The sequence below is a fragment of the Lepisma saccharinum genome, chromosome 12 (assembly GCF_977018435.1).
Source record: "Lepisma saccharinum chromosome 12, izLepSacc3.1, whole genome shotgun sequence".
Lineage (NCBI taxonomy): Eukaryota > Metazoa > Arthropoda > Insecta > Zygentoma > Lepismatidae > Lepisma > Lepisma saccharinum.
The window spans coordinates 50,500,777-50,527,096 of record NC_139240.1 but is presented as its reverse complement, the minus strand read 5'-3'; the positions used below and the strand labels follow the sequence as shown (position 1 = coordinate 50,527,096).

Here is a 26,320-nt window from a genome sequence, read left to right as displayed (position 1 = left end):
ACTTCAAATAATGCCTGGTTTTGAAGGTATCGCACACAAAACAAGCAATATTTTCAGGAAACAAATTAAACCATAGCAATAGCTCTTACCCCTATTTCAAAGGCGCCCATGTCTAATGCTGCAATTTACATTGCAATAGGAATAGAGGAATACAGGATAAAATTATTTTTTTAAAATTTATTTTAAATTGGCCTGGGCATAAGTGTTCTTTGTGAGTGTCTCTTCATCAATTTACGGTGGAGGCATTGCACAGTGGATCGGATTCCACTTTAAACTGTAGGGCCAGTCCCGATTAGCCTTTGCGTGCATAAAGCCATAAAGTGGACTTAAAAAAATAATCTTCACAAATTTCAACATATTATTACTCATCGTCGACGTCACGATTAACCAAAAGTGGAATAAAAGCGACGCTCAATATTAAAAGAATCAAGTGAAGAACAGTTGAAGGATATACTTGGACTCTGTTCGAATTCCATTCCTATATACTATAGCTAGGGCTCGGAAGTTGAGGAAAAATCCTTTTTTTTTTCTAGTGTCCGAAGACGAGGCCCAACATAATATATCTTCATTTTGGGTCATTGTAGGCCAGAAAATGGTGGGTTTTATTTGTCCTTTTTTGCCTTTTTCGGCGTTTTTTGGCTTATTGGGCCTTTTTTAGCCTTTTTTTAGGTCTTAACGGCTTTTTTTGCAACTTCACCTTCTTTCGACTACGTTTTTACTGCCCAATCTCAATTCGAATCATCATCAGTTCATCACCTCTTAAACATCCTTTCTGTAGTAAAGAAATAAATATATTTGAACCATCCCTGAAACGAGAGAAAAACATTTTTGGACGACTGAAGCAGGTACGGTACAAGGTCCTTTAACCGTAATTTGTCTGGAAGGTCGCGCTGTAAGTGGCAACTTTCTCTTCTTTCGAAGCTTTCAGCATGGTGTATGCGACCAGACAGCACGCGCCTGCAAAGATCTCAAGTCAGATAAGGAGGTGCCGCGCAGAGGGAGGGGGTGGGGAGGTTAAAACTGAAGTTATTAATTAATTTGGATCACATTTATACATCCTTTTTTTATATTTTTAGGTCTTTTTATAGGTATTTTTTTTTTGGCAATTTATGTCTTCAACTAACGAGCCCTAACTGTAGCTATAGCTATACCAACTATCCATTTTCAGTATAATTCAGTTCATGTAACGGACCTCCCCGATGGCGCAGTGATTGATTGATTGATTTGCATTATTTTACTTCGCCTTTTGTGCCAATTTTGGCTAATTTGCGAAGATGAGGATGATATAATGAAATTGATGAATGGGCAATCACAAACATCTATGCCCTGCCTAGGATTCGAACCCGGGACCCCTGGCGTTGTAGCGCGATGTGCAAACTACTCCGTCACGGGTGCAGTGGTAACGTCAGTTCGATACCCGGTGGAGCCACATTGCGGATCCCACTTTAAACTGTAGGTTTAGTCCCGGTTAGCCTTCCTGTGCATAAAGTAGAGTTAAAACCAAAATTCAATCGATATAAAAAAAACTAAAAAAAACAGTAGCCCAGCAACAGATGGCAACATTGCAAATGTAGTCCTGGATTGGCAACGCGTCTTGGACAAAAAAGAACAGAAGAAAAAAAGAAAGAAGAGGGGAGTGTTGAGTCATTTCGTGACTGTCCTGCTGCACGTCAGATGTTTACGGTAATTTTACCCAACCTCTCTTTGCGGTCCCAGCTATCCCCTGTCGCATTCCAGGACCCAGCGGAGCAGAGCGTGGTCAGAAGTTTTCCCACGCTCGGGCCCCAGCCGCGTGTACACCACGTGCAGCGTCGCGTCAGGGGTTTTCGCGAGCGAGAAACATTCGCGAACAATGCCTCCCTCTCGCAACTCCAGCATTACGTATGTAGGTCACGTCGACACACTTCAAGCATTATGAAGGGTAGAGGGACGCTTTTGCAGTTTCGGAAAATATCAGCCCCCTTCTCTTGACAATTCTGAAGATTGCCATCTTTTCTTAAAAAAGAAAAGAGAAGGAACGTGCTTGCCCATAATGTTTGCGCCTTTTCCCTCAAAAGGACGTGTTCAGGCCAGGTATAATCCTTGTTTTCACCTTTCTGTCGATCATGCTATCCCAACAACAAGAAACCCGTTTAAAAGTTCAGTACAGCCAAATTGTTTTCCAAACTTCGTGTTGAAATCCGCTAAATTAATACCTTAATATAATTACCTTCTTTTCGCAGATGACTGTAAGATTTGCAGAGAAATCTCCACTTCCAACGATACTCATCTTCTCCAGAATGACATAACAACGGTTTTTTTTCGTGGTGCCTGACATGGAAGCTTACATTAATTCCTGAAAAATGTACTACTCTCACCAACTCTCAAAAAGAACCTTACTCCATCTTTGGCAACATCAAAGCAGTATGCTCTCATAAAGACCTAGGCATTGTTTTCGACCAAAAACTCACATTTGAAGAACATATTACAGGCACGACAAAAAAGGCTAAGCGTCTCTTAGGTTTACTGTATCGTTTCACCGAAATTAGTGACATCTCAGCCCTCACCTTGTACTTCAAATCATTCATTTCCCCAATAATAGAATACTGCTCTCCCGTCTGGTCCATGGCATGTCCCACTCAGCTCTCCAGAATTGATTCTGTTCTTAACTTTTTCCTTGCTATAGTTCGTTACAGGGTTCCCTCATTACGCAATTTTTCAACACCACATCTCCTGTCCTATCTACACTTACACACTCCCTATCAGCGCCGTATACTGAATGATTTTAGGTATCTTTACAAAATTGTCAATGGCAAAATCCGTTTTAAAAAGCTCCTCCAGGAATTCCAACACGCAACACAAATCTATTTTACACAGAAAAGCTTAGACTGGAAATTCAAAACAGATCGCTCGCTCTTCCAGAGACTTCCCACTCAATATAACGACGTCCCATCAAGTGCTGATGTATTTTCTACAGACTACGCCTTTCGGTCAACCATCAGAACATATGTTGCTAAATAATATTTAATTGTGCTATCTTGACTTATTTATGTTATTTGTCTTATTTTGTTATTTTTATGTTTATTCTTTTTCGTTCATTTCATTGTTACTGATTTCAGTGTAAAATGGCTACGTGCTGTATCTGAAATTTTCTCAATAAATAAATAAATAAATATATGCAGACATGAGCAATAAAATGCATTTATGTAGAATTACTTTCGAAAAAAGTGACCAAGTAAGTCTTCGAAACACTACATAAATACTTCTCGGCTATTCAAGGGTGCCCATGCCCTCTCCTACCCAATTCCAGTGCCAATGCCAAACAGATCATAACATAATTCTCATAAAATATTACTGAACACTTGATTTCTTCCATCTTTCATCTGACCCCCTAAAATTCTTCCTTATTTTTACCTAACAGATTGACTATGGTGCACCTAGTAGCAAAAGTGACTTGGAACCAGATAAAGTAATTGCATCACTAAGGAAATATGTTCTGGTTCCTCTTCTCCGTGGAGTAGTGGTTAGCACAACGCGCTCTGAAGCGCATGGGTGTTGTTTGTGAGTATCCCTTCCTCAGTTTCATCATATCATTACTCATCTTAATTGTCGCAATTAACCAAACGTGGAAAAAGCAACGTAAAATAAACCAAATCAATCAATCAATCATTGCACATATCACTAGCGTACGCAGAATTTTTTTCAGGGGGGGCTCAACTTTTGAAATTGGATGGTGCATAGGTGCGTTCAGTCAGTGGCGCAGAAACATTTTTCATTTGGGGGCACAATATATATACATGGGAAATTCTACAAGGATTTCCTGTTTTTTTAAAAGAAAGTTTACTTTTTAAAAAAAATCTTTATTTTTTAGAATTTATGGTTATTTTTAGAACAAATAATTCCGAAACATATAAAGCTAAAAAAAAAAAAAAGTCTAGATGGACCCCGATCAACTCGTGGGAGGTCAAAGTTTGAAAGATTGGTAAAAGATTTGACAAGAATATAATTTGCTATATTGTAAAACTTTCTACGAGTACTGAAAGTACTCTCAATTTACACTCCTGTTCAGATAAAGTAGTACATTTTGTAAGGTTGGGCAGTTGAAGTATGTGCCACTTTATCTGAACAGGAGTGTACATGCAAAACCAAAATCCTTCAGTTCTTAGAGCAAAGCAAATTCGTAAGAACTTTTTTGGACAAATTTTAAAAAATTAAAAATTATGAATTGTGTTTAAAACCTTTCTGCCTGCATCGTATTAAAATTTCATAACGATCGCGCAACCCGAGCTTTATTTATAGATTTTCAAAGAGAGAGATTGTTTGCAAAACTAAAAAAAATGCACTTTTTTTGTTCTCACGGCGATAAAAATTGAAGGCATACTCGAATAAAAATTGGTTAGCATATAGAGTAACGCAGAATTGAATTTTGATGTAACTTGTTTTCATGTAATTTTAATTGATTAATTAATTAATTGGTTAATTTTTAATTGGAGTTCAAACACGAGTATCTATAGTTTTTAATCCGACAGTAGGCTTATTTTCTCGTGTAGTTGTGTTAAATGCACATACATGGGATTTAGATGATTGCGAACGTTTGTTTTACGATGACATGTCAGGTGAACTTTAATGTAAACGAAAGCATGTGTGCGTCACTAGATTTTCGCAAATACAAAGTAAATTCAAAACACATTTCCACTTCACTCAAGTATCATGTGAATTTAAACGAAATTATACTGTACCAATATCTACAGCTGAATGTGAACATGGGTTCAGTGCCATGAACATGAATCTAACATTTATTGATCAGATATATGCTTGGATCATAGAATACATCGACTTAAATCGATTTCGTTGATTCCCCGTTGTTGGCGTCTTTTTGTCATGAGTTATGATCTGCAATTACCATTTTAAACCTTCGTTTTAAAAGTTAATCAAAGACAAAATTAATAAAACTACCTGACACTGATGAAAAGACTCTCACTGAGGCCAGATCTCGAACACGGAACCCCGGCGAAATTATGAGTCAAGAACTCACAGGCTTTTTTTTTTTTTTTACATGAAGGAAAAGCCCTGTCATCGTCTTTCACATCTTTTCATAACAATTTCACGATGGATGATATTCAGGGAGCAACTTTCCCCACAATTCATTGCGCGAAAACGCCAGCCGCTATGATTCAGGCAAACGTTTCGGAGGGTGTTGAAAACACGTTTGATAAGCATTGAGCTCACAGCTCTTGTGGCAGGCTGTGACTCAACGTACACATATAACGATTATATGCCGAATGTAGTCTTTCACATTTTCCTAAGACTCGTAACAATGACCAGAGTATCTTAAAAGATGCTATTTGTCACAAAACAACATTGTATAAAGCTACGTAACATACGAAAGAAATACAGGACTATGGAGCCTGTTTTTCATGGAATCAATCGGGCCTATCCGATAGTGCAGTGGCTAATGCTATCCCCTTGTAATCGAAAGATTCAATATTCGATTCACGGTGGAGGGAATAAAAAAAAAAGAAATTAAGTGAATTAAAAGCTAACTTTGTCTCGTGAAAATGATAATTTATAGAAATGTTCCGAAGTATACTATGTTTTTTTTCAGGCCGTAACGTATCATTGTCACTTTTCGTAAGCGTATTGAGACTAGCATATAAGATATGCTGAAAGGTGTATACAAATATACGCATACTGCAAACGCATCCGCTGATTGAAAAGTAGTATTTCAAATTTTCGGTGAACATTATTAGAGATCGTACAGCAAGCACACGCGTTGCAAAGCATGCGGATCAGTGTTGCCACAATCTGTAAGCACAATTTCCCTTTGCAAGGGGTAAAATTTCCCTTTTTCGCCCATTTTTTCCCTTCATCTAAGGAATTAATAATAATAATAATAATAAATATCGTTGATCCATGTTCGTATGTATGTATAAAATGTCAAACAATTAAACTTTGAAATGCTACGACGCCAGTGGTCCCGGGTTCAAATCCCGGCATGGGATGGCTGTTTGTGAGTGTCCATTCATAAATTTCATCATATCATCACTCATCCCCATCTTTGCAATTAGCCACCCACTCTCAAAGCCGGGACATAAGGGTGAATGGTCAATAACCTCCAGCCCAAAACGGTAGCCAGTTGTGGACCAACCCAAATTCCACCCTTCCTCTCAGAACAAAGTATACGACAATTTTTTTTTATCATTTTCAAAACTGGAATCTCTTATAATGTTTAATATAATTGATATTGAGTCTGTCTTAATATTTCCCTGAAAATTCGCTATTTTTCATCGAATTTCCCTTTTCACTTAAAATTAGCTCTAAATTTTCCTTCAAAAAGGGAAATTTCCCTTCATGTGGCAACACTGATGCGGATGTAAAGAGTAACATAAAAGGCATATAACGCTAACCATAAACACAGTACTTGCCTTTCAAATACGATTCATATTTCACCCCGCATTGGAAAAATCACGCCATCTTAACATCTTAACCACCGAAGAAACTGTACGAAGGTTGGTGTTCTCTCACAAGTAATACATAAATAATGGCACACATACGCAACGCATAATTGACCAAACGGAAACTTCATTTGAAAATATACAATAATACAATTAAAAATGTTAAACATCGGGTCATTTTCATGCACGCAGCATTTGCATCGCTTTACGCTTGCTATGGCTTGCCGGACCATGCGGTTTTGGCCAGATTTCCCATCATGCTCTGCGCCGCTGACGTCACATTAAATATCATCCATTCTCTATTTTCATTCAGGACAGACAAAAACAAACATCCGTATCTTGTACAGGACTCGATTTGATTTGATTGTTTTGATTAGCGTCGCTTTTCTTCCACAACCAGATGCTAACACTAAAACTAATTGCTAATAGCTCTACCTGGCATTCCTAACAAAACCACATATGAATTATAAGCAGGGAACGGATTTATATGTAAATACATATTTATGTGTGAAACTGAAATCAGTTACATTATGTATTATCTTTGCTCATCATGGCATGTAGACTCGAAAAAATAAATTCTTATTTTCCATATTTGTACATGTATTAGGTTTTGGCTCATTTTACATATTTTTACATTATTTCCATGTTTCAGAATATTTCTCCACATATACGCCATATTCGCGCAATAACTACGTGTCCCCGTGTGACCGAAAGAGTTGAGTGAATTTCTTACAAATATAAGTGACACATTTGAAATATACTTCCATTACGTCTTTTACTTCTTGTGATATTGAACATTGTTTTAGAAGGAAATTCACGTTCGAACACTTACAACCAAATTTTGTTATTCGTTGTTTTGGAAATAGAAAATGTAAACACGTTTTATGTTGTTTTACAATCAGTGTCAATATAAGCGTAGAGGAAAGAAGGAGGGGGTTATGGAATACCATTTTGTACATGGTAATAATTTCATGAGTATTTATGCATAATTCTTATATGACAACACAGGTAATATAATGCTGTTTATTATATATAGTATCAAGAAGTTCTACTTACGCATACAAAAAATGTAATCGCCAGGTCGTTCATAGCTCTTAGCTAGGATTCGAAGACGGGTCCGCCAACCCACGTGATGGAGTGGTCAGCACTACGACGCCAAGGGTCCAGGGTTCGAATCCCGGTCTGGGCATGGATGTTTGCGAGTGTCCATTCATCACTCATCCTCACCTTCGCAAATTAGCCAAAAGTGGGACAAAAAGCGAAGTAAAATGAAGCAAATCAATCAATCGAAGATGGGTCCCGTGTCGTCATTGCGCTCTATGCTAACCAATCAGCCACATAAGTGGACCTCGCCTATGGAAGTGGCTTTTAAAAAGTAACATAGTTATACTGATATAATGGGATAGTAGCGTAGCGCAGCCGCCAACTCTTTGTGCAGATTTCTTGCTACCAGTCCATGCAACATATGAGTTTGATCGAAGTTCCGTGTGCATTATCCATCGCCGCTGACGCCGAAAGAAAACAAACATTTTGGAAAGTTGCAAGGCTGTCATGTGAAGACCATAAGCTTGGCAAGGTCATGCAATAATTTCTGTTGCGTTGCGATGGGAGAGGTTGAGGTAGGAGGGGGGGGGCGACAATGCAGGCAGGCATCGCCATGTGTCAAGTTGGACAATGACAGTGGAAGGGGTCGAGTTACGGAATCTGCACCAGTCCCTCCACCTCCTCCTTCCCCCCCTCCCCCCGAGCGTATCAGAGTGTGGGAATGCAGAAGGCACACACAACGAACGACCGGGTGGAAAACTATTTTCCCGACCGTGGGAACGCAGCCGCCTCTGCTGCTTTTCTCGCTTCTGGCAGCAACTGCGCAGGCGCGAGCTGGGGATTAGGTCCTGCCTGCAGGGGTCAAGTTGTGGCTGCCAAGATAGCACGTGCGCTAAAGGGCCTTCCTGACACAATCCGCTGTAAATTTCGCGGGCGCACTAGATTTCGCGTTCTCTTGTACGTGGCGCTCGCCGGGAGAAACCGCTCTGGGAATTCCGAAGGACCTTTCTTAGAGAAGCGAAAACTGTACTCGAAGCGGCGTTACCCGGACGCGAACTATAAGAGATCGGAACGGTGCCGTGAAATTAAGTTCCCGCGGAAATTTCGCTAACGTCGCGAGCAAGCCACCTGCCGCATTTTCCCACAGTCAGAAAGGAAGTGAGCGGACGAGTTGGGTCGCGATCTCATTGATACGTACATGCTGACGTGGTCTCTACAGGCATCTTCTTTTTCTCTCCCCCTTCCCTACTTTTTTTTTCGACCACGACTGCCTCCTGCACAGATTTTCAAACAACAACATCCACAGGAAGTCCGGAGGTAATGACTTTCAATTGGCGTCAGTTGCAACAGACGGTGCCATCTCTTAAAAGTAATTATCCTTTGCCACATAAATGAACCCGGCCAAGTGAGCACTGGGGGAAAAAAAAAGACTCGCTGGATGAGGTGCGAGGGAATGTAACGTTTTGAAGCAGCGGTCATATTTAACTGTCACGATTGCATTAAATATGTTAACAGGAGCACCACGATATCATGTCAAATCAAAACTGACAAATAGTTTGTCGTCTTCAATACAGCTTTCTTGCAGTCACGTGCCCCGTCCTGAACTTCAATACACAAGGTGGCCACTACAATAGGATAGTTTCGTTCAAGTAAACTTTATGCAGAGATAAGCACATCGGAACTGGACCTACAGTGGCGACACAAGAGACGTCTCTCGTATTGACCAGTCCCCCACCAGCAAATAAGTAAAAATAGATAAATAAATGCTCATTAGGCCAACAAACACATTTTTGGTATAATTTAGGGTCTTTTTCCCCGGTTGCAAGAGGTAACATCGTCGCCTTGTAATCGAGGGATCACGAGTTCGATACACACTGGAACGGTTGGTATCCCACTTTCAACTGTAACTCCAGTTCCGCTTAGCCTGTCTGTGCATATTGTGGGCTTGTGTGAAATTTAGGTGCATATCATTAGTGGTAGGTTCGAACCCGATTGCAGCATTCATGTTATATGCGCACAATATATACTGTACTCAAAACGAACTGTCAAAATAATCACGTTGGCCGGAAATTGCGGATCAAAACAAAGAGAAAGCTTTAGCGAGAATGGTTATTTCAAATGTTTGCTTAATATTTTAAAACTTTTGAACTTACTGCTACACGACAATCATGGGTACATTACGAGAAAGATTATACACGTAAAATATAAAGTGCTCCCCTGTGCACCACGCCATGAAGGCGTATAGGTGGTGTGGGGTTAGGGCCCCACACTTACCACCTCTATATATTCGATTAGACTAGGGGTAAAAAATGGAATGAATCTTTAATGAGCATTGTAGACGGTCATTATTGTGCATCCAAAACAGACCGCCAATAGCAATAAAGGGGCTCCGAAATAACGAAACTGTTTCCCATACAGCCTTGTAACCACGTAGACAATAACATTTTGCCGATTCTAAGCTCATGCCATTTTTTCCTTGAATAATAATACCCAAGTTCTGTGACTTGCTTCATTTCTTGTATGCATGTTGCCAGCGGCAAGTTACCGAGAAGAGGAAGCGAATTTTCTTCCAAGTATAGACATTTATGCATGATGCTGAAGCCACAGTTATTTATCCACGCGGGTTTCAACTTTGTTGGGCATACAAGAAAGAGAGACGGGTGAAGACAGACAGAGAGAGAAAACTCACAGAAAAGACAAATTAAAACAATATGAAATTAGAGAAGGGAAAGAGAGAAATAGGGAGGGGAAATGAGAGGAGGAGAGTGAGACTGAAACGAGTGTGCGAGAACAGAGAGATAGAAAGAAATGAAGAAGAAAAAGAGATAGAGGGAAAGGAAGAGAGATTAAAAAAAGAGAGAGATTGAAGCAGGGAAAGAAGAAAAAGAGAGGGAGAGAGACGAAGAGCGAGAGTTTTTCCAGGGGCAAACTTTCTTACAGTAGGGGCAACGAACCCTAAAAAATACATTTGTAAATAATTACAAGTTCTAAAATGTGTATTTTTATTTCCAGCCTGAAGCACAACTACAACTTTAATGTTTGAGCAAAATTTGGCATTCAAAATCATCGAAGCGGAATTAAAACTTTTACGATTACACAAAATTTTGGGCAACTAATTTTCCTGAAAGGGAAATGCCCCCGCTTGTCCCCGATATGTCCATGGAGTGATACAGAAGTGAAGAGAATGAAAGAGAGAGATCGAAGCAAGAAACCTCACGACAATATGAATCGAACAACGGAATTCCCTTACCCACTGAGAAGTGCGTACGCGGGGATCAATGTAATATATCGGTGTCTGTGCGCATCTCGCGAATACACGACAGAGAAGCAAAGATAATGCCTGAACAAGTTTCGAGAAAAGACTCTAGGCGCGCCCGAGTCACACACGCGACAACCCAACTCATAATTTATTCCGATCAGAGAACTCCAGCAGCCGGCCGGCGATGCAATTTACAACGGAGATGTTTTAGAAAATTAGTAATGGTATAAAGAAGAGGCTGCAAAGAGAGGAGGTGGGGGAGGGTGGGTTTGAGTCCTGGCATCCTGCCTGTCAGCGCGCCATCGCAACGTCACATGCTGCTCCTCCAATCGAAGCGCGTGGCAGGTCCCGCGGGCTGGTTGAGCATCGGGACGGCGCGGTTCCCCAACCCGCCTCGGCACGGCGCGGTCGTTTTGGTCACAGGTGTCGAAGTGTGTGGGAACGTGGGTCTTACACAGTTTCCCACGGCAGGCAACGGGTCCGGCACACACCTGGCCTCCGTATATAAAGACCGGATTCCACCTCCCACCACTTCATTCGTTAGCTAGTCTCAGTGACGAGCGCACATACGCTGTTCTTGGTGTTGGAGAAGCATATCCTCGTGTTTTGTGACGGACTATCTCGTGTTCTGTGTGTGTTTCATCTTGTAGGATCTGAAGATACCGTGTTATATTTCGACAACCATGATGTTGCACGAAATGCCAGCTACTGATATGGAGCAGTTGCAGCCTATTTCACGCACATACCAGTATAGAAAGGTGAGTTAGCGTTTTCGCACATACATCGTAATTTAAAAATTTGCATTCAAGGAATGAGTTGTGCCGCGAAATCATTTTTTTTTAATGTACATTTTTGTCGCGTGTGATGTTTCAACTTTGGCAAAGTTATCGTACGTATTGTAGTAAAAAGTGTTTGACACATGATTCGTGCCTTGTACTTGCAAGAATCATCCGTTATCTTTTCAAAAAAATAGTGAAATGTGAACAGCTTATTCCTTAGTGCTTGTGAAATGTTTATTTTTTAACAACGAACTTGACCACGTTTTGTACTACGCTATATTCACCCTTTTTATGTTATTGAAATAATTTATCGAAACAATTGTTTGCAATCTTGCCGCCGAGATAATATTACTTGCAACAATTATTGATTTGTAGTATTCATTACCATTCATTTTTTTTCGATTAAAAAAAAAAACATCGTTGAAGTTCGCGAAAGTGCTTTAGAGTTTTGTGCGACCAAGTAACTTCGTAAAAATTATCGAATGAAAAAGAAATTGGTAGTTGTACCAATCCTTGCTGGAATTATTTATTTGCTTTAGAAACTTTTCAAGCGCAATCCTTGTGTAATATCCGCGTCAAGCACACCAAGCATTTATTGAACATGAACATTTAGTTTCATTGTAATCAATTAATACTTGTACTTATTGGTTTCTTTGTGGGAGATGCTGTTCGTCTCATAGGCCATTGTTATTGCAGACAGTGAGAGAACCACGGATCATAAGCACCGGTTTATAGGGGGTACATCAATATTGCCCCTCCCCCAATTTTAATTGAAATCAGCGAGGTTAGGCTTGATATTGTATGAGGCACGGCACCCATGCTGATGCAATAATAAATTGTTATTGATTTGTCGTATTTTTGTGCGTTAAAACGTGTTTGAGATTTTCGTTCATATATTTAGAAACTTTGTTTTAGTTAAAATAGCTTTTGTAGTTGCCAAATTATTTTAAGATTTTCCGTTTCTTACACGCATGAATAGATAGGATCCTTGCTTGGTGCACGTGCGCGACGCTGTGTTGCTGGTCAGCCTGTATTTATATGTGCATATTTTGTACACTCAGTATGGCGGGTAGCGGTTGAAAGTTTACTAATTTAATGCCACCTCATTTACTTCGTTGCACACTGATATATTTTTATGTGAATAATTTGACGGCTAGTGACGGCATCAAAGCAAAATGAGTGGCAGTCCTATTTACACCATGCAAAATGCACATTTGAATAGCATCTATTTCCTCCACCGAAGTGGAGGACGTTTGCCTTCCCTGCCCCCCCCCCCCACTCGTACATCATGCTTTTGATTAATTGATTGATTTGGTTTATTTTACTTTGCTTTTCTGCCACTTTTTGACCAATCGCGAGTATGAGTTATGACATTGTTGTAGTGACAGACCGGGATTCGAACTCTGGTCGTAGCGTGGCTGTGTCAATGAGTGTAATTTTAATCTGCCACTTTTGGCTAATCCCGAATACGAGGATGATTAGATACAATGAAATTGATAAAGGGACACTCACACTACACCCATGCTCAGACCGGGATTCGAACCCGTAACCCCTGTCGTCGTATCGCTCTGTGCAGGCCGCGGAGGCTAGCTGTTGTGTAAAGTAAATCTATTGTTACAGTATTGATATGTTTATTACTTGCATTACTTTTGTGTTTTTTTGAGCAGAGATGCTAAAAGATTCGTTTCTTTTGTGTCTTCCAGGTGATGAAGCCTATGTTAGAGAGAAAGAGGAGAGCTAGAATCAACAGGTGCCTTGACGAGCTCAAGGAGCTGATGGTAGGAGCCCTGCAGGCAGAGGGGGAGAACGTCAACAAGCTAGAGAAGGCAGACATACTGGAACTGACAGTGCGCCACCTACACAAGCTGAAACGCCAACAGCGCCTGGCCTCGAACCCGATCACCCACATGGACCGTTTCCGCGCCGGCTTCACCCACTGCGCCACCGAGGTTTCCCGCTGCCTGTCTTCCATCCCCGGCGTTGACGTCCAGCTGGGGACCAAGTTGATGACCCACCTGGGGCATCGCCTGAACGGAATGGACAAGATGTCGCCACTCACCGTCCAGGTACCTCAACAGCAGTACACACCCCCGGGGTCCCCCTTAAGATACACGGCATCCCCGGAAGTTACTGCCATTACCGGAAGCTACTACGTCATGCCACTCACCCCCGCATCTTCTACGTCCAGTGGGTATGGCAGCACGACCCCTTCTACTACCTCAGCCCAGGAAGGTACAGGACTTCTGAAAGTTGCCGAGGTTCCGGACAAGAAACCGTGGCGACCATGGTAAAAGCACCCTTCGGATCAGAAACTTTGTACAGGAGAAAGAACTTACAGATTTATATATTTTTATAAACAAACCAGAGTGTATTTTACAACAATATTTAGGCGGGAGTGATAAGAAGTTCAAAAGTGATTTAAATGTATGTACATAATTTTTACACAAGATGTTTCCCAGTTAATGGACAAAACTCACTGTTGTCTTTCAGCCTTTTAAAAAATGTTACGACGAAAAGACATATAATACCAATCGGTTCTTATCTAAAAAATTATCTAAGAAAGTCAAATTATCGATGATCTCAAAATATGATCTTGTCGGCAAATGTTGATAAAGTTTGTACTGTAATTTTTTTATATAAATATGTAGCTTTAAAGATATTTAATCCCGACACAGCAGCAATGTCAGTGGAGTGGCTAGGGTTTTTTTTAAACATGATCTATTGAATTATTGCAAAACTCTATATATTTTTTATAATAATTTGCTGCATTGTGATATTTAAGTACCTGCGATTCAGATATCAGTTATGAAGGCATTTTTAAATGCTTAATTTGTACAAAAGACATTCTTTTCAGAATTTTATTGTAACTTTTAAGCTAAACTGTGATAATAATAACACATTGAAACTATATTTTTGTTCTGTTCTCATTTTCCATTTTACAACTCTGCTTGTTTGCTTTGATGTGCATATTTTTAAGGTGTTTAGAATATTTGAATTTATACTAATTATATTTTACAGTTTGTTTACTAGGAAATATTTTTTCCCTTATGTTTTGTAACACTGTGCATATGTGTTGGCCAAATCATTCAACTTAAGATCCTTGCCTAAGACAAATGTACATTGTGTTCAAACGTAAGGAGTATTAAATATTACTTAGTAAAAAACTATATTATTATTATTAATTCTAATATTCATGTGGTTACACAAATGATATCCGAACATTTCAATACATGTGGTGTAGTAACAGACATGGACAGTTCTGTGTTGTGACAATTGCATTGTAAGACAAGGAGTTTGTTGCAACCCATAACTGTCCATGATACATACACACTGAACATGTTATGGAATTATTGAAGATTACATAGTTGGTATTTCTTTTATATTTTTACAATCTGTTTGCAAGCATCTATAAGTATTTGAATGACATTGTTTTTACTTTTTCCAGGAAAAATATTGGGAATTAGTCATTACAATGTAATAATCTTTTACATAATGCTTTCAAACGGTGTTTTCATCAATTTCTGAATGGATTATTGAAAGTCGGTAACGATTGCCCTGTGCCAAAACTTTTCCAAAATTTCTTTCCTTCTAAATATTCCAAATTCTGTTTGTTTTGTTTTGAATTCCGTCTAGTATTCAAATGTATATTTGGTTTACTTTTCTGTCCTGTAGATATCGGTGATAGTTTAGTTTCGCCTCGCCATAATCCTATTGTGTATCACAGGTACCTAAAAAGCAGAAAAAGCAAACCACATTTAGATTCATTTGAATGCTCTGCACACAGAACTCTAATTTAATTGCATCAAAATGAAAGTTTATGTACTTTAGAAGAAATACCAAACAAATGCATGCATTTCTTTCAGAATTTAGAATATGTATTTTTGAAACTAGAGAAATTTTGTAAAAAGCCCCTATTGCCACAGGTTAATTTTCCTATTTTGTGTTGCTTTTCTACCACTCTTGGCTCATCACAAACAGGAACTAACGAAGATGAGATTGACTATTTTGAAAGAGCACATGCTCAGAGAACTCACTTGAGGATGGGACTTTATGTCTTCCTATGCATGAAATGCATTATTTTCTCGAGTTATGTGCAATGTTATTAATATTTTAAATAATAACTTGAAATCATTAAGAACACATCATTGAAAATGAAAAAGCTAGACATCACACAAAATGCATCGAGCATTCACTGTTACATTGCTAGCTGACTCCACAATATTTTCATACGTCAATAATCAATAGTGTTTTTGCTTTGTGCAACACTTATATTAGTAATATTCTCATCCTAAAGATGATTCAACCACCATTAAACATTTGTATATTGTACCGTTATTTGCAACAGTTTCGTGGCATCGTAACACACTGTTCGTCTCAGATAACAGCAAAAAAGCAAACCACACGAATTATTGATTCGGTTTGGTTTAGTTTTCTCTCACTTTTGACTAATAGAGAAGATGAGGATGAATGATGATATGATGAAATTGATGGAGCAATTCTCACTCACAAAAAAACACCTATGCCTTTGTGACCTTGACCTGTTATGTGGGGACAGTGTATGTCTATGTGTGTGTGTCAGTTTTCAAAGAAACTATAGTGAATTATTAAACCCATTCCAGCTAATTAAATATATTTCATGTCTTGTTAGAGGCGACGAAAATATTATGCCGTTGAGCATTATTATTATATAAAAATTGTAGTGATTTATTCGGTATTGCACGGAAGTAGAAAAAATCGAAAATAATTCAGGAGGCAAACCCCCATTCTTTTTTTTGAGGGTGGATTACGATCTAAGAAAGCAATTAATTCAACTAACAAAGCTACACAGTTTTAAATATAATCTTAAAACACATAATTTATTAATTAATACAAGATTGGATTAAAAGTAATTAATTCTTCAGCCAGAGTGGCTTGCCTAAAGAAGCCTCAACTGGTAACAGCATAAATAACTTTGCAATGCATTCTAATATGTGGCCGACTCTACCATAAGATTTAAAAATTCGGCTAGCAACAGTAAAAAAAAAATATTATGGGATGTTTATTATTTTAGTTTAGTGATACACGTGATATTCTACAAAAAACACACAAACATTAAAAATCACATATTGTACTCGTTAGTTTTTTTTTATAAAAAGGTAATGGAGATTTGCATAAACGCCCTCAAAATATTAAATACAGTATATTTATTATAACTGAATTTGAGAATTTAAGTGAAAATCCCTGGTATTGCATAATTTGAATAAATTGCACTTCGGACCTTTTTTGAGAGAGTGGCTTTCAAAAAAATACTAATGTGTTAGAAAATTGTTAAGGAAAACATATAATTATAATTGCTGAGAATATTATCAAATACCGAAGAATGTACGATTGTGATGGCGTTTTTCAAATAATAAGCACGAAATGTGTTGGAAGTCACGAGAAACGCAAAAATATCACGTATAATGCGCAATTTACACGATTTTGCGATTGTTAAAATTCCACCATTTACATTCAGGACATACGATACAACATTTGCAAGAAGTTTCAGTTTAAATTTCTTTGCTTAACGTGAAAATAAAAGACAATCGACAAACATTGCTATTTTTTCTAATTTGGTATCCCGAAAATCAAGAATAGCCGAGCCCCCAAATAATTTTGCTGAAGAGGATCTAATGTATTATTTTGCTTCTCTTGTAAAGTTTACTCAGAATTGTGCCACATGAACTTAACTTTAAATACACATTTGAAGATCATCAAATTTGGGGGGCTGAGACCGCTAAACCATCAACTTTGGGGGGGGGGCTATGAACGGAGACAGCAAAACACATGACATTACTATATACTAAGTATATAATTATGAGTATTGTTATTATTTTTACTAAAAAGAGTTTCAAAATAACGAGGTGATATGACAATTATACCAGTATGTTGTTTAGTGAATTCTGAACAATTTGAGGTCGTAAACACGACTTTCAGGCAATTTTGATATGTACGATATTTATCCTCGAAATCTCTTCCTCTAGTCCAAAGAATAAGGGGAAAATAATTCTAAAGTCTTTGAGTTTATTCAACACTGGCTTGCAGTAAAGTATACAAGGAAAGCTTATGAAAAGTCTGTACTGCGAAAGCGGGAACGGCTATGATCAAAGGCATTATTGCTAAAGCATGTTCCTCATTTGCATGAGGAATATAATAGCTGTTTGAAAACTGCTATGCGAAGACGTAATTTTTATTTTTAAAAAAAATGAGGGAGTGAGTCATTCATTCGTTTATTTCAGTGAACAGAGCCCCCCCCAATAATTTTGACAAGTCGGCGCCCCTGGCCTGACGGTAGTTTCCTTGTTAATTCGTTCTATTTGTTCTAGTAAACGTACTATTTCAGACTTTTTCAAAGACTGTTACGAAGAGGCCCAGAATTCGCCAAGAAATGTTACTGGGGACAGTCCGGCCCAAGGGATTTCGATTAAGAAAATGCTGCGCACTTTGTCCTGACACCACACCATCTGGGCAGACGGATGATAGGCTATGTACTATGTAAAACAAACGCTTATGGAAAGAGTGGTAACACAAAGCAACGGAACATTTTCAAAAAAGTGAAGGAGTCCAAAATAAGTGAATTGATAATTACATCAAAGTTACTACTTAATTTCGTATTTATTGTGTTATTTTCTTTTTCATATTGCAGAACTTTAGGTTTCATAATAGCGATCTCTTTCTTTTACCCAACGCACACAAACTGAACACTCATCAGTTGTTTTCCCGTATACGAGGAATTTGACATTGATTAATAACTGAATTTTGTACCTCAATGGGTTGTGCTTTGTAGTCAAGGGATCCCGGGTTCGATACCCGGTGGAGGCACTTGGTGGTTCGAATCCCACTTTAAACTGTACGTCCAGTACATCAATCTAAAAGTGTACATCTCAGTCATGGTCATTTATGTTAATTATTATAAGAGCGTTGCAGGAACATGTAACTTCAAACGGAAGGATTTTTTTAGAGAGAGCGAGCAGCAACACTATTGGGGAGGGGGGAATATACCTCTCCGTGGAAAAATGCCTTGCCTTACTTGCCTCTCCATGTAAAAAATCATCCAGTTGTCCAAATACGAGTATGTCATTGGCCTCCCTTGAACAAGCTGTTCCTTTCAAATTTCCAACCGTTGTGCTAACCTCAGGCAGTAAAAGTTTGATTTGGTGTTTTAAGTCCACTTTATGCACAGTAAGGCTAATCGGGACTGGAACTACAGTTTAAAGTAGGATCCGAACAACTTGTGCCTCCACTGGGTATCGAACCCGGGACCCCTTGATTACAACGCGATGACGCTGCCACTGCGCCATCAGGGAGGCCAGGTTCATATTTGATTTAGGTACTAAAACATGCATGCATATTTCACGTTTTCCTTATTTTCAATGTCGCACCCCCTAAATTTCATTCTGCACCCCCTCAGCACGCCAACATGATTAATCCTGGAGCCGCCGCTGCATATGATATACAGTATTATGCACAGTGGCCTTCACAGATTATTAACAAAATAGTTTTCGCGGAAAACTCGCCCACAGGCTTTTTTGCAAGGATGCAGGGAAGAAAACTATAGATTGTATGCCATCTATCGCCTGCTGTAGGTACTAGGAGCGCAACAGGGGAACGTTCTCTTCTGCCATCTGCTGAGAACTGAGCTAAGTAGCTGTAGAAATCTTCAATAATTATTTGATAAATCCTGAATACAGAATAATTTATTATTTTTTTATTGTCTTTTATTGATTTCCTTTATTTTACTTCGCTTTTTGTGTCACTTCTGGCTAATTTGCGAAGATGGGGATGAGTGATGATATTGATGAATGGACACTCACAAACATCCATGGTCAGGCCGGGAATCGAACCCGGAACCAGAATAATTCATTTCATATCAGTAATGAAAATAACGTTATATACCAACACTAACACACATGTAACAACAACAATAATAACAGCATTTTGAGACGAATGTTATTAAAACTTACTACCCCTGCTTTAACTTTTCCGCATGTCTCTTTCCTGTTGAAGGAAAGGTTGACATATCTTTCGTACACAGCCAATTCGCTTCAATAGGTTAAGCATGGTTGGAGTTGAAAATATTTTTGATAGATCTTTTTCTTGTCAGGAAGGTGGCACGTTTAATTTCATGGACTTGCTTGTAAAACAAAGAAGCAGTCGTGCTATTACTTCTTGGCCGGCAACTTCCAATCAGGTGCATCAACTTTACAAGTTCACACCCACTTTTTTATTTTCATTGTTAAAAAAAATCGCAAAGATGTTGGCCCTGTCATGAATTTTGAAAAGTTCTACCAGCAGAATTATTTTGTTTCCCGTTCACTTGATATAAAATCGTAATCCTCTGAATTATTGGAAGACGAACTTGGCAAAATTAGTAATAGTCGATTTCCGAATCGAATTTACTACATATCTACCTACAGTAACGGAAGACTGGGCAAGAGAATTGCCCACCCGCGCGCAGACAGTCTGGCTTCTCGAAAGCCACCTGACTATAGGTAGGCGTACGAGGGACGAATAAAGTGCACATCACCAATGAATCCTCAGTTATTATTATTTTTTAATCTGTTACTGATTTCAATAGGCATTTCACGAATCACGATAACAAATATATTATTATAATAATAAATACACAACAGACTGTTGGGTGAAAAATCTTACCAGTATCGTCATCGCGATATATCCCTACTGTATTAAACACGGAGCAACTGTCTGCCATACATCCTGTGGTTAATACGTTTTCTTACGTTTGCAGTCGGAAGGAGATGGCGTTTATATCACAATCATCTTATATAAGTTTTTCTTCATTATTACTAAGTGTTGGCACGCCCCCCATGACCCCCTTCCTAAATCATATGACGTGGTTGACTTACCAAATTATAATTTATATAGACATGATAGAGTGGGAAAACGTGGTGGGGGAATAATTATGTACAGGGTTATTATAAATGATTGACCCGATTTCATAAATTCACTGTAGCTTTATTATTTGACAGATTGTAAAAAAACTTTGCAGACGTATAGAAAAACTCAAAAAGTTTGTGGGGGGGGATGATGATCAGCAATTCCTGTCATGGCCTCCACGCTCTCCGGACCTAATCCCATGCGATTTTTGTGTGTGGGGTTATGTGAAGGATACAGTGTTTACGCCTCCACTACCAACAAACCTAACAGAACTGAGAGCTCGCATCAACAGTGCTTTCCAACGGATTGATAGGGACATGCTGCACCGAGTGTGGGAAGAACTTGATTATCGACTTGATATTTGCAGAATTGCTATGGGGGAACATATAGAGCACTTGTAATATGCCACAAAAAAACTTATCTTAGTTATCTGGTAGAAGTCAATGCGTTGCTTCATCGTCTGGAAATCTTTAGACTCTGGTGTTCCTCAGGGTAGTGTATTGGGTCCATTGTTATTTTCAATGTTTGTAAACGATATAACAAGAACCATAAGAAATCTTACACATCATATGTATGCTGATGATTTCCAGTGTTATATATCAAGTTCATTGTCGAATTTATCACGTGGAATTAAGCTGATGAACATGGAACTGTCAAATATTAATAATTGGGCTGCCCGTAATGGGTTATATATAAATTCCAATAAATCACAATGCATATTAATTGGATCACGTCAGCTTTTAGCACGTATAAATTCGGCTAATATGCCAAATGTACAACTAAACGGTGCATGCATACCATTTTCTAAATCTGTAAATAATCTAGGGGTGATTATAGATACAAACCTTACCTGGTCTGAACACATTAATAATATATGTAAGAAAGCCTATGCCTCCTTACATCTATTAGGTATACAAATCAAAGAAAATTCTTCCTCCTGTTATTAAAGAACGACTTGTACAAGCTTTGGTCCTCTCACATCTTGACTATTACGATAGTGTATATGCTGATTGTAATGAAATGCTGGCATTGAGAATTCAAAAAATTCAGAACTCATGCATAAGATATATATTTAACCTTAAAAAGTATGACCACTTAACTGAATATTATAATAAATTAGGTTGGATTAAAATGAAAGAAAGACGGAGGTACAGAAAACTAGTGTTGCTATATAAGTTACTTCATACAGGAAGTCCTTTATATCTCACCGACAGATTGCTTCCGTTAGGAAATCCAGAGTTATCGTACACAAGATCCCAAATCTTCTAACAATTAAAACTCACAGAAATGAATTTTTTAAGTAACTCTCTTACTGTATCAGTGGTTAGGGACTCGAATGCACTTTCACATGAAATTAGAAAATCAAATTCCATAGGTATCTTCAAAAGAAGATTAAGAGAAAGTTTTATGGAGTGATGCTATGTTCGATTTTTTTTTGTGTTTATCAAGTAATTAATACATGTTCAATAAATATTTGTAGTGGGCTGTTATGTATATAAACATATGTATGAGTGTGTGTACATGTATATATATGTTTTATGTATTTCTTTGAGTTACATATTTTTACCGCGGTTGGTTTGACATGAAAGGTATATGTGTGATCGTTATTTTCAATGTTTATATATGAATCAATTTATGAATTTGTTCTATATTATGAACTTCTGTATATGGTTGAGTGTAAGAAAAGGCATGAGCCTTAATCTCCGCCACAAATAAATAAATAATTTTCTGCTGCAAGTCTGCCATCTATTGGCAATAAGAGCAAACTGCCACCTGTTGAGGAATAATGGAACCGAGAGAGAGAGATGTGAATTATTAGCAAATGCTGACATCTGACGGAGTCTTGCGTAACTAAATGCCTGACAAGGTCCAAAACTAAACCAGGGGAAAAAATATTGTAGAGGCGCAACCAGTGACGTGCGGTGACGTCGACACTTGGGTTAGCAATCAGTGGCGTGCCCAAGGGGGGTTGATGGGGGTCAACCCCCCCTTTCAGGGTCCAGTATTCCTAAAAAAAAGAACGTCAAAGGTGGGAAAAGATTGCAAATTGAGGAATTACTACTAAAAATGTACATGTAACTCCCCCTATTTCAAAAATAAAAAAAAAATATTTGATTTGACTACTAAGCCAGAAATCCCGCGATCGAATCCAGGCCTGTCCACGGGTGTTCTTTGTGAGTGTCCCTTTATCAATTTTATCGTATCATCTTCGGGATTAGCCAAAAGGGGCAGAAAAGCGAAGTAAAATAAACCAAATCAAACAATCAATCAATGACTTGATTTGATTTTTGTTACTTAGCGTCGCTTTTTGACACACTTGATTAATCACGATCATGATACGATAAAATTGATGAAGGGACACACACAAAGAACATCCATGCCCAGTTCGGGGTTCGAACCAGGAACCCGTACTGTCGCAGCGCGCTGTGATAACTACTCCAATTGGATTTTTGAAACACCATCTTTGTACATGATTAATGTTCTTTTGGGGAAAAAATGCATTGCTTGATTTCTCTAATTCCTCATGTCGTTACTGAAGGATCCGGGTTCGAACCCTGGCTTCTGCATCAGTGCTTCTCTTGTATCCACCCTTCACCCGTTTAATTGAATCTACGTTCATCGTCATTGCAGAAATTAGATAAAGTAATGGAAGAGCAACGTTAAAAAAAAAATACAAATAATTTCTTCCCAGTGCATCTGCAGGGCATTGCAAAATCAGGAGTCCAGAGTTATCTGATGGTCTCCTCGATGGGGCAGTGGTAGCGTCGTCGCCTTGTAATGAAGGGGTCCCGGGTTCGATACCCGGTGGAGGCACATAGTGGTTCGGTTTCCACTTTAAACTGTAGGTCCAGTCCCGATTAGCCTTACTGTGCATAAAGTGGACTTAAAACACCAAATCAATCGAATCGAAATCTGGCAAGAGAAACTTTTTGTTTGTGGTTTCCGAGAGTTGATTGATTTTGCTCGCTGCTCGATGAAATATATTTATTGATTGGTGTTTTAAGTCCACTTTATGCACAGTAAGGCTAATCTGGACTGGACCTACAGTTTAAAGTGGGATCCCAACACCTATGTGCCTCCACCGGGTATCGAACCCGAGATCCCCTTGATTACAAGGCGACGACGGATCGATAAAAGAAAAGTAAAAAAAATAATGGGTACCTCGCCCTACCTTAAATAAATTGGTACATGGAGGCAACCCTGGGGGGGGGGGGTAAAGGCGGCCGGAGCATGGTGCTGATCACATCACTTCCAAAATGGCCTAGATCGATAATATCATAACTATTCTATGATAATATGTGGGCACTACACACCCATCCCTTTACGGAGCGGTGCAATATGCACGGGAACTTTACCTTGCCTTACCTAATTATAATTCCCTGTCTCGGTTTGTCATCACTACCACAGTCCATCTACATCACTGCAGACCTTGGCCGCAAGTGCGCATGCGCTGACTGGACGAGTCCAGTGGCAAAATAGGGGTGGAAAGGACAAGGTTCCGTGAAAATTAGCTGCTACCTTGGCAGCAAGTGCGCATTCGCTGACTGGACGTGTCCAGTGGCAAAATAGGGGTGGAATGGACAAGGTTCCGTGAAAATCAGCTGCTACCTTGGCCGCAAGTGCGCATCCGCTGACTGGACGAGTCCAAACAAGGTTCCGTGAAAATCATCTGCTACTGAATCAACGTTCAAGTTTTACAGATAGTAACGTCGTCGGCAAAATACGCTAGCTAATAGGGGATGTTTAGTCGTGACAAATACAACAAAGCGAGCGATAATAGACAAAACAACACATATAAACGAAATACTGATCTGCACGCTTCCCTAATTTCCCTATCGTGTGTAGATTCTTCCTCTCGAGCTAGTCTTGTTTTTCTCGGTAAGATAGTAATTCCATACTCATGGGCGTCCTGAAGTGGGGGAATGGGGTTGCGGTGGCCACCCACTGGAGAATACATATTAATCTAACAGCATTTAGATGTGACAGAGCACTGGTCTTTTTTGCATTTGTGCGAAATCTTCCAACAAGTTTTAAGAAGGCAGCGTAAAACCTACAAAATTCTCGAAAATGCATTTGGCGGGTACAGGGCGTGCGCAGACCCTCTGATTAAGGGGGCAAAAGCCTTGATGAAAGTTCAGTCGGAGAAAGAAAGATCTCATTCCATCTCACTGTTTTATTGTATTAATGGGTACTAAACAGGGGCGTATATAGTGTGTGTCCGGACCCACCGAAAATCATTATGTTAGAATAATTCCAGTTTCCATGGCACAAAGTTCTCTCTTCCCCTCCCCCTTTGTTTTTCTTCTCTGTGGTTCAGGCTGATTTACATATAAACATTATTTCATACAGTAGGTTCAAAAATACTACTCATTTACTCATTTCCAATGTGTGACCAGTGATGTGCCGTAGACAATAAGTTTACGTTTACATGCGTTGTCTACGCGTAGATTACATTCGGTTGTAGTTTACATAGACTGTGTAGACAATTTAAAGTGCATTAACATTAATTTTCAAGGGATTCATGAAAGGAAAGTGACATTTTCAACTATATTGGTTCCTAACGAACTGAAAGGAATCCTATTTACAACAAAATTTATCTTCTCTTCTCTCATCAACTATGGAAGAACATAAATAGTATGCAAAAAACAACAACAGATGGCAGTCGTGAGGCAAGAGTGGTCATTTTCCCATAAAATACTAGAATATTCCCTATGTTAGGTTCTTTTCATAGGCGAGAAGTTGTTCGAATCTGGAAGAAAGAGTATGAAAAGTTATTCTCACACATCAGCAACTGATACGCAATATAATTTTCTATTTATTCCACGACGCCCTTTGCTAAGTTATCACCTTTCGCCATGTTGTTTACATAGATTACGTCATCTACGTGTATAAAATAGTCTACGTGTAGAATGTAGACTATCGTTGATTACGTGTAGACGCACATCATTGTGTGTGACCAATTCATTCTGCGATCATATAGGTGCAACGGTTACGGCGCGTTTCGCCTTATTGCGTTTTCACCTCCCCTAATACAATTCCGCGTGATTTATTTAACACTAACTTTCTAGATTAAATTCCCAGAAAGAAATGCATTGTACATTTCGCCCACGAAATATTCTTTCTAATTCTATGTATGTATTTGTGTATGAATGTGTGTGTTAGTGTGTGTCCATGTAGAAACTGTATTGCTTTCATTTTTATTTTCATTTTTCTTCTATTACTTTATTTTTCATTTATATTTTTAATTTTTTAATTGTATACAATTTACTGCAAAGAAAAGAATGATCCCTGTAATTAATGGTTAAGTGGAAGAGAAGGCATTAATGCCTTAACTTCGCCATGTAAACAAAGTCGTAAATAAATAAATAAATAAGGTGAAACGGGACATCCCTTTTCGCCTTACACACAAAAAAATCCCACCAGGGGATATTATCGACATGATGGGTCATTATTATTAACCTAACCGACAGGACAATGGGAGCCACGGAGACAACATCACAAGCTCTGCGCTCTCGTTATGAATTACCCTTCAAGTCGATAATATTCCCAGGTGGGAAATTTTTTGTATGTAAGGCGAAATGGGATGTCCCGTTTCGCCTTAGAAAGTTCGTGTCACATAAATCATTTGAAACTTTATTGGGGGAGGTGAAAACGCATTAAGGCGAAACGGGAGGACATGGGTGCAACACAACTAAGCTTACGAATAAAATGAGTGAGTTTTAAATACAAATAATTTGCTGGAGAATGAAGTGAGATAGTCCACCTATATAAAGTTGCTGGGAAGTTTTGTCAGCTTGAAAATACTTTATTTTGTGAAGATAATAATATTGTTTAATGACAGCAGCTCTAGCTAATAAGATTTTTCTACAATAAATTTTTAAGTGAGA

General features: G+C 38.8%; 2 protein-coding genes across 2 annotated transcripts in view; one reads left to right on the top strand and one right to left on the bottom strand.

Annotated features, from left to right (window-relative positions):
* LOC145996058 (uncharacterized) overlaps positions 1 to 26,320 on the bottom strand; it is a 502,345-nt gene that overhangs the window by 364,598 nt on the left and 111,427 nt on the right. The window lies entirely within an intron of this gene.
* Positions 11,217 to 14,418, top strand: LOC145996466 (enhancer of split mgamma protein-like). The gene is made up of 2 exons (XM_083132956.1): positions 11,217 to 11,495; positions 13,220 to 14,418. The coding sequence occupies exons 1-2, from the start codon at positions 11,421 to 11,423 to the stop codon at positions 13,805 to 13,807; spliced, it is 663 nt and encodes a 220-aa protein (XP_082989082.1). The 5' UTR covers positions 11,217 to 11,420; the 3' UTR covers positions 13,808 to 14,418.